This window comes from Epargyreus clarus, unplaced genomic scaffold (genome assembly GCF_041222505.1).
Source record: "Epargyreus clarus isolate Ecla_fem2 unplaced genomic scaffold, WU_Ecla_fem_2.2 ptg000027l, whole genome shotgun sequence".
Classification (NCBI taxonomy): domain Eukaryota; kingdom Metazoa; phylum Arthropoda; class Insecta; order Lepidoptera; family Hesperiidae; genus Epargyreus; species Epargyreus clarus.
Window position 1 is genome coordinate 9,916,848 of NW_027332234.1, and position 15,592 is coordinate 9,932,439.

At 36.2% G+C, this 15,592-nt stretch overlaps 1 protein-coding gene across 1 annotated transcript in view; it reads right to left on the reverse strand.

Moving 5' to 3' along the window:
• The window catches only part of RunxA (RUNX family transcription factor Runt related A), a 41,483-nt gene extending 28,266 nt beyond the window's left edge, over positions 1 to 13,217 (reverse strand). Inside the window, exon 1 of the mRNA XM_073088771.1 lies at positions 12,800 to 13,217. Coding sequence (XP_072944872.1) covers positions 12,800 to 13,217 — 418 coding nt within the window. The remainder of the gene's footprint in view (positions 1 to 12,799) is intronic.
• Positions 13,218 to 15,592: the final 2,375 nt, after the last annotated feature.

A 15,592-nucleotide genomic window follows, 5' to 3' on the forward strand; every position in this document is an offset into this window, starting at 1 on the left:
AATGATATTTTCTACGTACTAAAGATTCTAAAGATACGTACGTTTTTTATAAAAATATTAACCGTTTAAATGCAGTAAGGGTAGAAAATGGCACACAATACAATTAAGTGAACTGGGCACGAATAGCGCTTAGTGCCAGTAGTGTCTACAACGCAACTTCGTCTGAGCAGTTCGATGGCACTGAGTGAGCATGGTATGGATATTCCGTAGTAAATACTTGAATATAAATTGATCAGTGCTTTAGTGTTACATTTTTTGAATCCAATATTTAATAAATAAATATTTTAAATAACTATTTTATTTTTTAATTAAATTGACAGCTATCATTGTATCTCATTTTTTTAATTCAGTTACCCTTTTTAACTCTTTTTTAACTTTTAACTCTTTAATATTGTTTCAGGTTAATTTTTTTTTCATACATTAACAGCTTTTCAAGTAAAGTTTAAAATCTCTCTTGCCTTATCTTTGTACTTGCACTAATTTTAAGATCACTTGCCGTAAAACTAAGCAATCGTCGATAAAACAATCGTATTATCGACTTATACCTATGTAGGTAACGTCTTTACCCCAATAGCGTCCCTAACTAATATAGCTAACATTCAATTAAACTTGTTAGTAGTGCAATTCTATAAAATATCATCACAATATTAGATCTCGACTGATGTAATACCCAACCGAAGTATAATTTCGCTTATCGCAAAACAATCGAGACTGAATCAATCAGTTTTTCAAAATAATGCAACTTCAATGTACTCTTAGATATTTCATCTCCCATTCAACATCAACCTTATAACGCAATCTTACATAACAGCACTATACTTAATTATAATTGAATAACGTAGTCGCATCCACGTAACGTCTCCTCCAACGACATTCCCTAATAGCCGGTTGCAATCCAATTTGACAGCTGTCAAACACAGCCCGCGTTGTCGCGACGATTGCGCGACGGCCGACGATGTGCTAATGCCTGAGCGCTAATTGACTGAATTAATATGCTGATGTAAGCTAAGGTGTTCGGCTTGTTAGCTCTACATACCGAGATTCCGTAGCTATACGTACTTGTGTACTGTACTTTGTGTTGGAATTCAACTGACATTCATGTCTGGAGGTACATATTGTACATGAACGGGTTGATCAGTGGATGTTATATACATTTAGAAGTATTGTTCCGATAATGCATAAAGGGTTGCTATTAGATAAGGATTACTATTTCTCACGAAAAAACTTACTACTTGCTGTAATTGATATTAAATTGACGTTTTATATTGATTTGGCGATATGCAAATAAGGTTTTTTGTAACAATGTTTTCGCCGGCTTTTCTTCTTTAATTTATCGTCTTAAAATTAGAAGAAAGTAGTCAATCTATGTTATATAAAGTCTTAAAATTGTTTTAAAATGTAGGTGTAGTAGTGGTAATCTCTTAGAATTTTATTTATTTATTATTAACGGTATTTTTGTATTATACTTAATGAACATTCTTCACGCAAATTTGTATCAAAATCATTTTTGAACACTTATGGTGCTTGGTAAAATATATAAGATTATTAAAAAGCTTTTAAGTATTTGAATTTATCGATAAAAAATAATTACTAACCACAATGCAAAGGTACGGTAACAAAATTACTTCGAAATTCAAATCGTAAGGGTTAACCATTAACCTTAAATGAGACGATAGGTTTCCTAGTTAACCCACGTTCGAGTGAAAGGGCCTCTGCCCTCCGCCTTCGACCTCTATTGTATATAATACTAGCAGTACCCCCGGCTTCGGTCGGTTTTTGTTCAATCATAATAAAATATAGCCTCTAGTACTCCTGAATAGTGTATGTAGCTTTCTGATTGTGAAAGAATTTTCATGATCGGTTCAGTTATCCAAAGATTAGTCCTTACATATTATAAAGAAACAAAGTTACAAACTTTACCTCTTTATAATATTAGTAAAGATTGTTTCTTGCATCACTCCTAATAGTTACAAGAAACAATATTTTTGAGTAAACAACAATGTTGTCGACGCTATGTCTTATTTGAAGGGTATGGTAAATTCAGCTCATTTATATGATGTGGTCGAACATAATGGTAGTCCTTACTGTTATCGACGTCAAATTAAAGTCTTGTTCTCTTTGGAATACATAATAGTGGTCCATACACGATTGCTTTACTGATGCATTAATTAATACAAAAAACTTTACAGTAGAAATTTCAAACTGAAACATAGCAGATCTACAAGAGATTGTATAAAGGCTTACATTAGGTTAGTTCTGCAGTCGCACTGCATCGTACTGCACTGCTTAGCTTATAAAAATTGATCGACTTGTATTCGATAGACTTGTATTGACTTTTGATATAGCAGCAACGTCGTTCTAAGTTCAAAGTCATAATCAAATCGGGTATCATAGAGCGGCTAATAGGGTGCGAAGCGTAGCACCGCAGAACATAGTTACGCTAGTTTAGCGACTACCCCGCAACCGAGGGGCAACCGTAAATGAATCGGTAGTTTTCCGCGGCTAACCGGAGCGGGTCGGCCGGTTGCGGCGGCGTTATGGTTGACAAGGGCCTGTTACGTGCGTGCCACCGCAGCCTACACGATGTTTGCGTGTAGCGCCGCGGTAACCGTTCCAAACTTTCGCGTTCTTATGTCTTCACTTCAGTTTTTAGGCCACGCACGTGTTGGGAGCTCGTTTGTTCGCTGAATTAGGTGCAAAATCGTGCTGGGTTGGGTGGTATTCTTTTGGTACCTCTACGTCTCTATGGTAATGTAAGTAATGTATCGTTAGAAATAAAGACAGTCAATCTTTACTTAATAGAGGTACTTTTACCAATCACATGTACTACTTTTTCAAATCGTGGCCGATTACATTTAGTAGTGATGAGTTTCTTCGCTTCTAACTTCTAGATTCTTATATTATGGGCAATGATCTGAGTTTAGAGGATTGTCTACGTGTAGCGAGTGTATGCATATGCAAATATTGTAGTAACCTAGTTGATACATTATGAACTAACTGACTACGATTATGAACAAACGATCCGTGCAAACATTAGATAGTATTCGACGCGAAATAATATATGTGCAAGCTGGACCGTAAAACGGGATACAAAAGTAATCAAAGCACTCGCGCCGCGTCCCACGCGACCACAATATATTCGAATAAAGAATTCTTCAAAGGAAAAATTTTATTCAAATGGCTCTGTGACCGCACGCCCCGCCTCCACAGAAGACGCTGCTTTCCCACCCATTCCATTGGTTGGCGAGCGGGAAGGCGGGCCGCATCTTCCAAGTCTTCGTCTAACTTTTCATTTGCACATCTGAAATATTGCTCCGGATTAAAATACGTAGCGCAACTTCCCTGCGGTTTCTCCAGACGTTTTTTATTTGTTAGCGAGGTGCGTCTTCCATTACTGGTAATGTGCTGGTCTTTTATGTGCTCGTGACCGCAGCTCGTTGAAATTATTACGCGGTAACTAATTGTGATTATTGTGTTGGTAATAAAATTCGATTTTTATTTCAAACAACTTATAAAATCGTAGAAAATTCTGTACCTATCATTTGAGGGTTGTTCGACTAAATTGTTATGGATCATGGAGGTTGATTTGTTGGGTTGTCTTACAAAATTGTTAAGGAGGTCGTCAATGGTCATAGAGGAAAAGGGAGAATACAAAGGTGATACCTTCTATTAAGTTATAATATTTACATATCGATCAAAATTTGGAGTGAAATTGCAGTAGATAGGAATCTATACTAGTCTGCCGTGCAAAGGGTTCCAAGTACAATCCTAAGCAAGTTTCTGTTTGGGCGGCACTATGGTCACTACCCCAAACTACCATGCAAAGTTGTCTAGTATACCATTTTCTATATCTATACATACGTATAGATACATATACATACGTATAAATATACATTTTATGTATTTCCACAGCACTCATAACATATAGATTTTATACCTATGTGAGGTTATCAAAAATTGTAGTCCCTCAACTTTTTTACTCCTATTTCTCTACTAAACTTCATTCTAACATAGATACAGAAGTAAAAGAATTAATTACTGATACATACAAAAACAAATTATGTGTCTACAGTTGTCACTAAAGATATTTAGATTAATAAATGTACTCGTAATCTACTCAAAGGCTTATACTATTTATATCCAATACAAGTCACAAAGTCCATCCTCATTAATACCGTACTGCGGTGTAAATATTTCTCTATGGGTTCCTGTGTGTGAGTATCGTAGGATGGAATAACACATCGATCTTTCTAGTGCTGATAATATGAACTGACTGATTTTTTATAAGATAGAAGTAGCAGACGGGCATGCAGTCCACCTCATGGCAAGTGGTTACTGCCACCCATGGACATTTGTAATCAACCCCAGATAGAATTAGAATTTTCTACCTGAGGTCGGCCACAGATACGCCGCTACCCCTGAGGACTAAGCTAGAACGCCTCGGAAAAGTATGTCTCCCTTACCTCACTAGACACACACACAGCCAGAACACAGCAGCGCTTAACGCTGCTTTTATGAGGCAGTAATAGGTGGCGATGGTGCCGCCGGAGTCGAACTACAAAGGGTTCTACCACCTTCAAATGATGAAATAGCAAATATCATTTAGATACGAATAGCAAAAATAATAAAAGTTCCTATAGCCCAATAGCATACATTTTGCCACTGAATCGTCACGATTGGGGTTTGTATCCTAAAACGTGGGAGCAAGAAAAATAAATGACCAAGTGCGAGTGGAAGTCCTATATGGAGGGTTCTGTGCCACCAAATTTTCTTTATGTTCAGAATTTACTCCGTGTATCTACATTATACACTGTAAAATTATCACGTGCTTATGAGAGTTCAAGAGAAAGAGTCCTGTGATAGACGATCAGATGGAGTGACAACGGAGGCTCAGTAATAGGGTTCCGTTTTTACCCTTTGGGTAAAGCCCTATAAGGTAATTAGTCCTTTACTTACAATCTTCCCTGACTCTTCATGATGTGCTTTTTAAAAGCAGATTTAGCAAACGAGCATATGCTACCGCCCATGGATTGTCAATCTGTATCCAGTGTAAATACGTTGCTACATCTAAGGACAAGGTTAGAGGACTTTGTGTGTCTCTCTCACCACACGTTAATTATGTTACCACATTATAAATGAAATGCATTATCCTGCTGTAGAATGCCCTTAGTCGTAACTATAGATGTGGATGCATGCGGATCCATGTGGTAACTATGGGTGTGGATCCGTGTGGATAAAAGCAATCCACAAAAATTGATTCCATACCAAGACCCAGACTTTGAAATACAACAGGAGTGTGCAGCCCACGTTATATTCAATTATGTATAAAAATACAAAAACTGAAAAGAAAAAATATTCAACTACATCTACATACATACATTAGTCATACATTAGTACTTACATAAGTGTATGGCTTCATAAAACCTCGGTATAATAGAAGAAGATTGCAAATACGATGGAAAGAGAAAATTACACGTAAATAATCATCTTTTCACTATTTCACTACATATACATACATACATACATACATTACTCATACACCTATTACTTACATAAGTGTGCGACTTAATAAAATCTCGGTATAACAGAAGAAGGTGGCTAATAATATAATGACAAGAAAAAAATATAGATAATCAACTCCTTTCATATTTCAGCACGTCTACAAACATACATTACTCATACACTTATTACTTACAACGTGAGCGGCTTCATAAAACCTCGGTATTACAGAAGATTGCTAATATGATAAAAAGAGAAAATTGTAGATAATCAACTCCTTTCATATTCCAGTACATACATCTACATACAGTACATCTACTCATACACTTATTCCTTACATATATGTGCGGCTTCATAAAACCCCGGTGTAATAGAAGAAGATCGCTAATAATATAATAAAAAGAAAAAATATAGATAATTAACTCCTCTCATATTCTACTAAATCTATCATACTATACTCATACACTTATTACTTACAAGAGTGTGCGGCTTCATAAAACCTCGTTATAACAGAAGAAGATTGCTAATATGATCCGCGGCCCCACTGCGGATTGGAATGCATCCAAATGTCTACTTTCAGCGCGGTTTTCCTCAAAGTAGTATCACTAATGTTCATTTTTCGAGGAAGTAATATGTATTAGCGACAAAATATTTTTTACGGTATTTGGCAAAGACGGCTTTAGCGATATTTATTTTGTATTGATATTACAATTGTGATTCAATGTCACAATATATGTTTTTGAAGTTATTTTTGACTTTCTGACGATCGTCTAAAGGCTTCTGAAGTTTTTTTGTTAAATTTTCAGAAGTGTAAGAAAAATAGTTGAAAAAATATTGCCTAGAAAACGAAGTACTACAAAAAGTGAAGTTCTGCATACAAGTGAAGGCAGTGTATGTCCTTCTTATAAAAATTTACAATATTAAAAAAAATAAACGGGTTGCACTTCGGGAGTGCTGGCAGAAGAGAAAACTTGAATATTAAAGTTGTGCATTTTTGATATTTTGGAATGGTAAGGGGATAATCTTACACGAATTGCTTTAATTATCAGTACAAACATACTAAAATTTATGTGGTCAAATACAATATTCACTTATTGCGCTATTGTACACAAACATGACAATATATATCACATTAAAAGTTTAACACTTCTGGACTACTACAACGTCTTACGAATTTTCGTAATTCAGGTCAAAATAATTCAGTTCACGGGTCCTGACGCAACTTTAACATTTTTTACCTTTCACCAAAAGTGCACAACGCCACTAAGGGAGTTTCCACTTTAAAAATATTCTCCAAATCAGAATTTTTTTATTCTCCAAAAATATTTTTGCAACAAGTTTGCAATAAAATATATTTTCTGTATGAATGAAAAGAATACTTTAAGCAAGTTATGTGGTCTTTTTGCAAAATTTTCAGCAAAGTAATTCTCATCCTAAATCTTCATTAGGATCCTGATGTAAACTTGTAAATTTACACTTTGGCCAGCGCCTCGTAGCATACCAACACGGGTTCTTATCGTTAAAGGATTCTTTACCCCATGCTGCAGTCTCTACTATCACGTCTTGTTCCTCTATCGCGAGCTCATCTTCAGCGTGTAGCACCTTTACAACACCCAATAATCCTGATTAGGAACGGGAGAAACAAACCACTGCGAAATCATAATCTATATAGTCTTCGTATTAATTGTATTGCAATAAAACTTCAACGTTATTGTCTAGTTTTACAGAAGCATGATCGCCGCCTGGTTACATTATCCATGTTATCCAAAATTATTTCAGGTCATCTAATATTTACTTTAACATAACAATTACATTACAAATGCACAGGAACATGGAAGTCAGCAAAAAAAACCAAAAAATATTTTTTGACGACTCATTTTCTACTCGTACATGAAGGGCGTAAAATATTTTTAGATAGATAATAAAAAGATATATTTCCAATAATATAGGATTGATTTTATTGAGAACACACGTGAGAAAGGACATGGATATGTTTACCCCTGCGAGCTGCGTGGGCGAGGGTACATGGTTGATGTTCAATATTTAGAAGATTTAACGGCAATTTTAATACTAAATGAGCCATGCGGCATCCTTCTAATAATGTTGTTGCTATTCCAGAAGAAGCAACTACAACCGCAAGTAGCAACACAGTCGTAGGCATTGTAAACAATTAACATATGTAACAGACAGCAGCTCGATTCAAACTTGCACCATTATTAGGCGAATGTCGCGCTTCATGGGTTTGTCAATTGTTTTGCGTTCCCGGAACCCCTCCACTAACAAAATAACCTTTATGGTATGGTATTAAAGTTCAAATTGACTTTTAAGTTTTTGTTTTCCGTGTCGTTAGGATTTTTCGTGACGCTCGCCTAGCCCCCATACCCAGCGTACCGCGTGATAAGGATCTTCGTTCCAAAACATTTCAGGTGTTATAATGTTTTTTTAATGGTGTTATAATGATATAAAAATGCAAATAAATATTTAATACATCGTGTTTAAATTATTTTTAAGTTTTTAGTTCTTTTTATTAACAAGTAATAAAAGCTTATTTTTAAACAAGTTTTTTTTCTTTTGATTTCATTCGTATTTGATGTTATAGAGGCTAACGTTATGCATCCTCTGTAAAAAATTCAAGCGTCTATCTATTACGGTTCCAGAGATAAAGCCCTGTGACAGACGGACAGACAGCTAAGTCTTAGTAATATTGTTCCATTTTTACCCTTTGGGTACGGAACCCTAAAGCATACTAAAAACTATTCTATTTGTTCTTATTAGTGATCGAAGATTTGACTCTATTTATGTGATTCATAAATCCGTACATATTTAAAGGCAGTTATATAGCCCAGAGGTTTAAATTCAATCGAAGACTCTCAATCGAGAGGGGTCCGATTATTGAATTCCAGGTACGTCTGAGAGTTTTTTTAAAAGAAATCAATGGACTCAACCAGGTCTACCAACTTGCACTAGGCCAGCGCGGTGGACTATGACCTAAAACGCTCTTTTCCTGAGAGGAGACGCGAGTCTGGGAATGGGACAATAACGGGTCGACAACGGTATTTTTAAATACACCGGTAAACCTAACATCAATCATTAGGTCAACCGCAATAATTAAAAAACATTTTCTTTTTATAATATTAAGAGTAGCAGACGAGCATGCAGTCCACTTGATGGTAAATGGCTACGGCCGCCCATGGACATCTGTAATCAACCCTAGATAGGATTAAATATTCCTACCTGAGGTCGGCCACAGATGCGCCGCTACCTCTGAGTACTAAGCTGGAACGCCTCGGAAAAGTCTGTCTCCCTTACCACACCCTTCAAACCGGAACACAGCAGCGCCTAACACTGCTGTTATTAGGTAGAAATAGATGTGGCAGTGGTGCCGCCGGAGTCGAACCACAAAGGGTTCTACCACCTTCAAACAGTCCATTACTGCAATAAATAGTCGAGAGTGTTCGATTGCCACCGACAAAACAATAATCGCATTTTACTTAGCGACGCTACGGTAATACGCATTTTCAATATCCCCATTCTATAGTGCAGCGTTTCCCAACCTTTTTCAGTCCACGGACCCTTAGGAAATCAAGCAAATTTTTCACGGACCCCCTTAATAAAATGAAGAGCAAAAAAAAAAATCCCAGCCAAAACATAATTTGAAAGAACGGTTTATGTATTTTGTTTTTTATATATACAGGGTGAATCTCCATAAAGTGCACATATTGAAACAGGTAAAATTAAACCGCATTTTGTCGACAAAAAAAATATAAAAAAAATAAAAAAAAATTTTTTTTTGGGTTTTACGACCTTTTGAAATTTTTTTTGGGAATTGTGCACCTGAAGTAAATAAATCGCTATAACTTTTAAACTAAGAGGGTTATCAGGTTCAAACAAAAATAACAATGATTGCCAATGATAGGCCGTACTGATCCATGAAAAAAAAAACAAAAAAAAACCATCTTCCCAGGAAAAAAATGTCAGATTAGTGCAAAAAAGCACTTTTTTTAGGTAAAATTTTCAGTAATCATCAATTTCCTCTAAATAATCTAGGCATTTTATTTTTTTATTATTGTTTAATGCAATTCTACGCCGTATTAGCTTTCAAACACTAAAAAAACCACGCCTCTAACTCAAGTATAAAGTTTACTAGGAACGTTTCAAAAAAGATACTCATGACGCGACGCACGTGCGCCCTAATAAAACTGGTATAGTCCGACCCATAATTAGATGTCCAAAATATAAACAAAGAAAACTATCAAAAATATGTTTCAATGGTAAATTCATGGTAGTTTCTTATTTTTGACGATATTAAAGTGATAAAACTGTAATAAAATAAATCTTTAATAATTAAAAAAAAAACACTAGTTTGTATTAAAAATGTTATTTATTACCAACACCCTTAAAAACTGCCTTTGTTTAAGCGCTCGTAGGAAACTTTATACTTAAGTTAGAGGCATGCTTTTTTTAGTGTTTGAAAGCTAATACGACGTAGAATTACATTAAATAATAAAAATAAAATAAAAAGCCTAGATTATTTTGAGGAAATTCACGATTACTGAAATTTAACGTAAAAAAAATGCTTTTTTCACACTAATCTGACTGTTTTTTTCTGGGAAGATAAGCTTTTTTGTTTTGTTTTTTTTATGGATCAGTACGGCCTATAATTGGCATTCATTGTAATTTTTGTTTGAACATGATAACTCTTTTAGTTCAAAAGTTATAGCGATTTATTTACTTTAGGTGCACAATTCCAAAAAAAAAACTTCAAAAGGTCGTAAAACCCAAAAAAAATTTTTTTTATAATTTTTTTTATTTTTTTTGTCGACAAAATGCGGTTTAATTTTAACTGTTTCAATATGTGCACTTTATGGAGATTCACCCTGTATACATTTATAATAGTGTTATACATCATTGGATGTATCTTTTTAATTTTTTAAAATACCGTGTGCTTAGGTCCCGTTTTTCTAATAAAACTGGTTTGCTGATTTTTCGTTTTGCGGCCCTTTTGCATTTAATGAGCAATTTATGTATGGTCTGGAGATGACACCGCGGACCCCCATACATATACTCGCGGACCCCCAGGGGTCCGCGGACCACAGGTTGGGAAACGCGACTATAGTGACAATCACGAGGGGTCACTGATTGTCGGTCACATACCCCCTTTCCATGTCGTGGGTACAACTTCAGCCGATATCTGAATGGAGCTACGCTTTTTGTCTTTTCGTTGTTGTTCTGTTTTGGTTTCAAAAGATAGTTTAAATTATTTAATTCATTACGCAAAAATGTAGCGTAATATAGTGTTATCTATTAATAATGTGACGAATATCTAATAAATGATAATTGTAAAATCGGCCCTTAGTAAAATATGTTTTGAATTAAAAAATATTAAATATTCAATTTATTAATTAATTCAATAATTAAATGTAAAAGTAAAAATATAAACACTGAAGGTTACTTTAATAATGATCTTTTGCGAGGTTGGTTTTTCTAAAGGTCTAAACTCTCTGTGGCTGGACTCCAGAGACACCACAGCCACAGCTATTTCTGCGTTATAAGGTTTGTAGAGTGGTATGGGTATACATACCTACTTCAGTAATCCTCAGGGGTAACAACACATCTGTGACTGATCTCAGGTAGGACTCTAATCCTATTTGGGGTAAGTTTTCCATGGCGGCAGTGGTTACCTATCATCAGATGAACTGCATTCTCATTTTCTATTTTCATATTATTAAAAAAAATACATTTTAAATACTACAAATATATAAGTATAATTTTGTCTAAATATTATTATTTTATGTGTCTGAAATCTTTTCACCCGAGTAAACTAAATGTACCCATTTATTCTACAGATTACGATGAAACGCTACCCTCATGGCAATCATAAACGCATATTCATTTCTCTGCCCTCCCATTAAAAACAGATCTATAAAAATATTGTACCGTCTTAGTAGAATGAGAGTAGTTACCGTACAAATGATTAAACACGTACCTAAAATCGGGATGAAAATCTAAGCGAGATCCATAAATGACTTCCATACAAATAATCTCAAATCCACAATACGAGTATGTGGTGTCGTCCTCATCATAAAATATAATCTTTATCGCTTTAAACTTTTCAGACCTTGTCAAAAATGTAGTTAACTTAGGCTGGATTTCAAAACACATTTTTTTAAAAAGAAATTCATGCTTTCATAATGTTTTTTAAGTTTTACATTTTTTTAAACGATGGCATACATCTAATTAGAAAGTACTTCAAATATTCCTACGGCATTACATACTTGCATGTTCCGCAAGTAAAAATGTATAATTGATAAGAGTTGTATAAAAAAAATGTTCTCAATAAATTTTCAATAAAATGATTGTTCTCTTCGAAATTGATAAAATTTTTCAAGGAAACGTTTTCTTTAGATAGATAATTGAAACAATATTTATTACATCACAGCCAAATGTACAATATAGAAATCCATTAGTTTTATAGTTATTCATAATTATTATTTTATGAATAAAATATTAACATAAAAACCAATTGAATGTTAAAAGTTTCATAAGTTTAAGTATGTGTATTTTTGTACAAATAGCATAGAAAGTAATCCGACTCATTAGGAAAATGTTTAATAAAATCGATACTAAGTAAAAATATTTCTTACTCGTATTAATATTGCCACTTTCAAGAATATGTCTTAATGCTAACAATTTAAATACGTTGGTTACCTGTCTTCCACTCAATTGTTTTTAGGATTAACTCATCTACTCATATTAAATTATGTAAAGTAATACAAACAAGCAATTGATTATATCATCGCATTTTGTCCCTAGTTGACAAGCGTCATAAAAAGTTTGTCCTGCAACTTAGTAAAGAAAAGTTAACTTCTTAAGAAAGGGCGGGCAGTGTAGGGCGGCCGGTGGGCAATTCCCGCCCTTCTTATTGACATTCACCCAACTTTCTTAACTCACGGAAAAAGTTTCAAGCACTTCTCAATGTCACGGAGTTTTCCCCCACTTAACAACTTTGCGGAAACATTTGAATATTGTCATTTTAAGAGTCGTTTGCTTTTGTGGGATTGTTTCGTAACTTTGTCGCCTAACTGTGTTCAGAGCTTTGTATATTTTTGTATAATTCTTTTAGCACATACGATTAAGAAAGAAAGATTTGTTTGGATTTATTCAAACAAATTCGTTCTATTAACGTGTAACCCCTAATCATTTTTTTGTAATGTTATTCAAAGTATGTGCCAATTTAACATGAATTAATTAAGTTCTTCAATACTAATTGTGTCACAATAACTGCACCTTCAGCACTCACCGCGACCGCTGCGGCCGACGAATCTGAGGTCATTGAATTTCGCCACCTGATTCTTCATCACGGCCGAGCTGTTCCTCAGCTCCGCGCAACAGTTCTCGTCGTTGCCAGCTCGCACCGTGACCAGCGTGCCGTCACCCACGTCCCCCAGGGCTACCACCTTGAACGCCACCGGCAACGTCTTGTTCGACCGCCAGTGCGGAGGAAGTACTGTGCACACGAAGTGAGGACTGCCCGTCCGTACCAACTCCCCCGGGTGCTCCGATAGAAAGTCACCCAGCGTTCTCTCCGCGAGGATGTCGGACGTCATCTTCGTGTACGTCTCATGGAGTAGCGTCGAGCTGGTGTCCGGTGACACCGCGCCACTCGACGCCCCCGTCAGGTGCATCCTCGACACCCGTGCTCGCTGTGTGCTGCACATAGAGTCCACTGTGTCCAAATCCACTACATTTCACTATCCACTCCACTGAGCTCGCGCTTACTAGAACGATAGATCGTCACTCACCACCGACATTTTTGAACACTCGCGAACCGGTGCTTGGACTTGACAACTTTATTTACGTGGAAGGGTCCGATGATGAGATGCGATACGTTGCTAGGGAACGCGCGGCTGGCCACTTGATACGGTGACGTCACGCGGTGGCCTTGCCACACTTTTTTCCCCGGTGAATGAAAAGTTCGGCGGCGGGCGGGCGAGGGACGCGAGGGGCCGATTTTTTCCGGCGGAAAGGGGTGGCTCCCCCGCGCGCGGCGAAAAAACTTTTCACTAGTTTCAATGACGATGGCACTTTTTGCTCCCCGTATTTACGCGATCGCACGCACGTCGCTTTCGCTTTCCACGTGGACGTAACTTTTTTATCGTTTTGGAAAATCGTGTTCAGTTTCGTTTTTTAGTAGATATCGCTCTCGTATCGGCAGTCGATCTGTGCGTGCGGCGTGCGTGAGATGCGTGCGACGTTGGTCGCTGTCGTGATACGACTCGCGCGTAGTGACGCGTGGGGTCGGCGCGTACCGCTCGGTTGCGGTGTCCGCTCGCGGTGGCTATTAATACGCGGCGTACGTCCGCGCTCGTCGACTTCGGACAAAGTTTCGCGGGTGAGTCGGTGCTCGCGGCAGCGGCGGCGGCGAGCGAGAGGCGGCGACGGCGCGGGCGCGGCGGGCGGCGGAGCGCACTTTGCGGTCGGGGTGGGTTGGGTTTAAAGCCGCCGAAGGATAAAACATACAAATAAACACGTGTTCGCGCCGGCGCGAGCGAGAGGTGCGCATCTCCCACCGGAGCGAACGGGATGGCACGTCGACTTGCGGCATTTAGCAGCCGCTCGGCTCGCCGGCACCCGCCTGCCGCCTCGTCCGGTGCAGTCGTCGTAGCTGCCGTCTTCACAATACAAGCTATTTCAATGCAAAAACTACCTCATAATTCTTATATCACAATTGCTAAAGAAGTGAAGTGCTAATGTGTTCAGAGGACCTAAATATAAATAAATCAAAAATTCAAACTAATAGTGATAACTACTAAAAAGAATAGTACAAATAAAATAGTTTCAAAAATCGTATTTATATGTTAGGTATAAATCGAAAAAGCATAATTAAAAATTAATAACTTAAATACAATGTTGAATACGTAATATGTAACTCATAACAATAATGAATAAAATAATATAAATAATTGTCAATATTTCCATAGGGTATGCTGGAATATATAAAATATATTTTAATTAAATACATTTAGATCTAAAATCATTATCAGTGGTAAAAATTCTACCCTTCAGCAAATCAGCACGGAATTGTAAACAAAAAGGAAACCCTAATGAACAACCCACTAACCTTATATTATCATCGCTTAAGGTACGCTTCCCTTTTTACACAGGATATCAGTCCTTATAATCATATCCTTTAGGTTACATTTTACTTCCAAAAAAATCTGCAGTCTTTCTTTACACATTTTTATAAAACTTTAAAGATTAGTTAAGAAATAAAATAATACGGTGGACGACCCTACATACAATGCTGGTGGAAATTAGATTGTGGAAAGAACTCATTATGAAAATATTCAGAATACCACGAGGAAACGATGTATAGACGAAATTCAATAATTAATGTGAATATTACCACACGCTGTATAATAAAACGCACCTACTCTACGCGCTAAAACCGATTGCAATAGGCAGGAATTGTTTAGACCAAATTTAATAACTCTAACATACTCTGCATAAAGCAAACAAATACTACTCTACTCTTAGCTTACAAACGTTATTCTAATAACCAGATACTTTCGAAAATTAATCGAGGAGTATATATGCATTGTTTTAAATGCCTTTAGACCTGGTATCGATTTTATTTCAATAATCAAAAAAACAATCAATAGTAAAGTCGTCAAGTTAAACATTGTTTTGTAAGTGTTAAACATTTTTCCTGTTATTGAAACATCCTAAGTGAACAAATGTAATTAATTTCATAACTATTACATTATAAAATGTACATTTGCTTTTTGTAATATAAACACGTAATCATTACAGTAAAATAATCGGCAACAACTAGTATCGGATGATTTCTAAACAAGTAACAAGCTCCCCTCATAAAGTAGGGTTTAGAGACGGATTAGAATGAGATTGTAGTAGCGAAGAGCTCTTTACAAAATGAGCTGCAAATATTCATACTACGTATATCTTATCTTATACGACTGTAAAATAATATTTAAAAAACGCATTTCTTTTTTGGAATTGAAAACTCATGTTTAGATTTTACTGCTTTCTATTAACTTTTTTTTCTTCTAAAATTTGAAAAATACAACTTTGG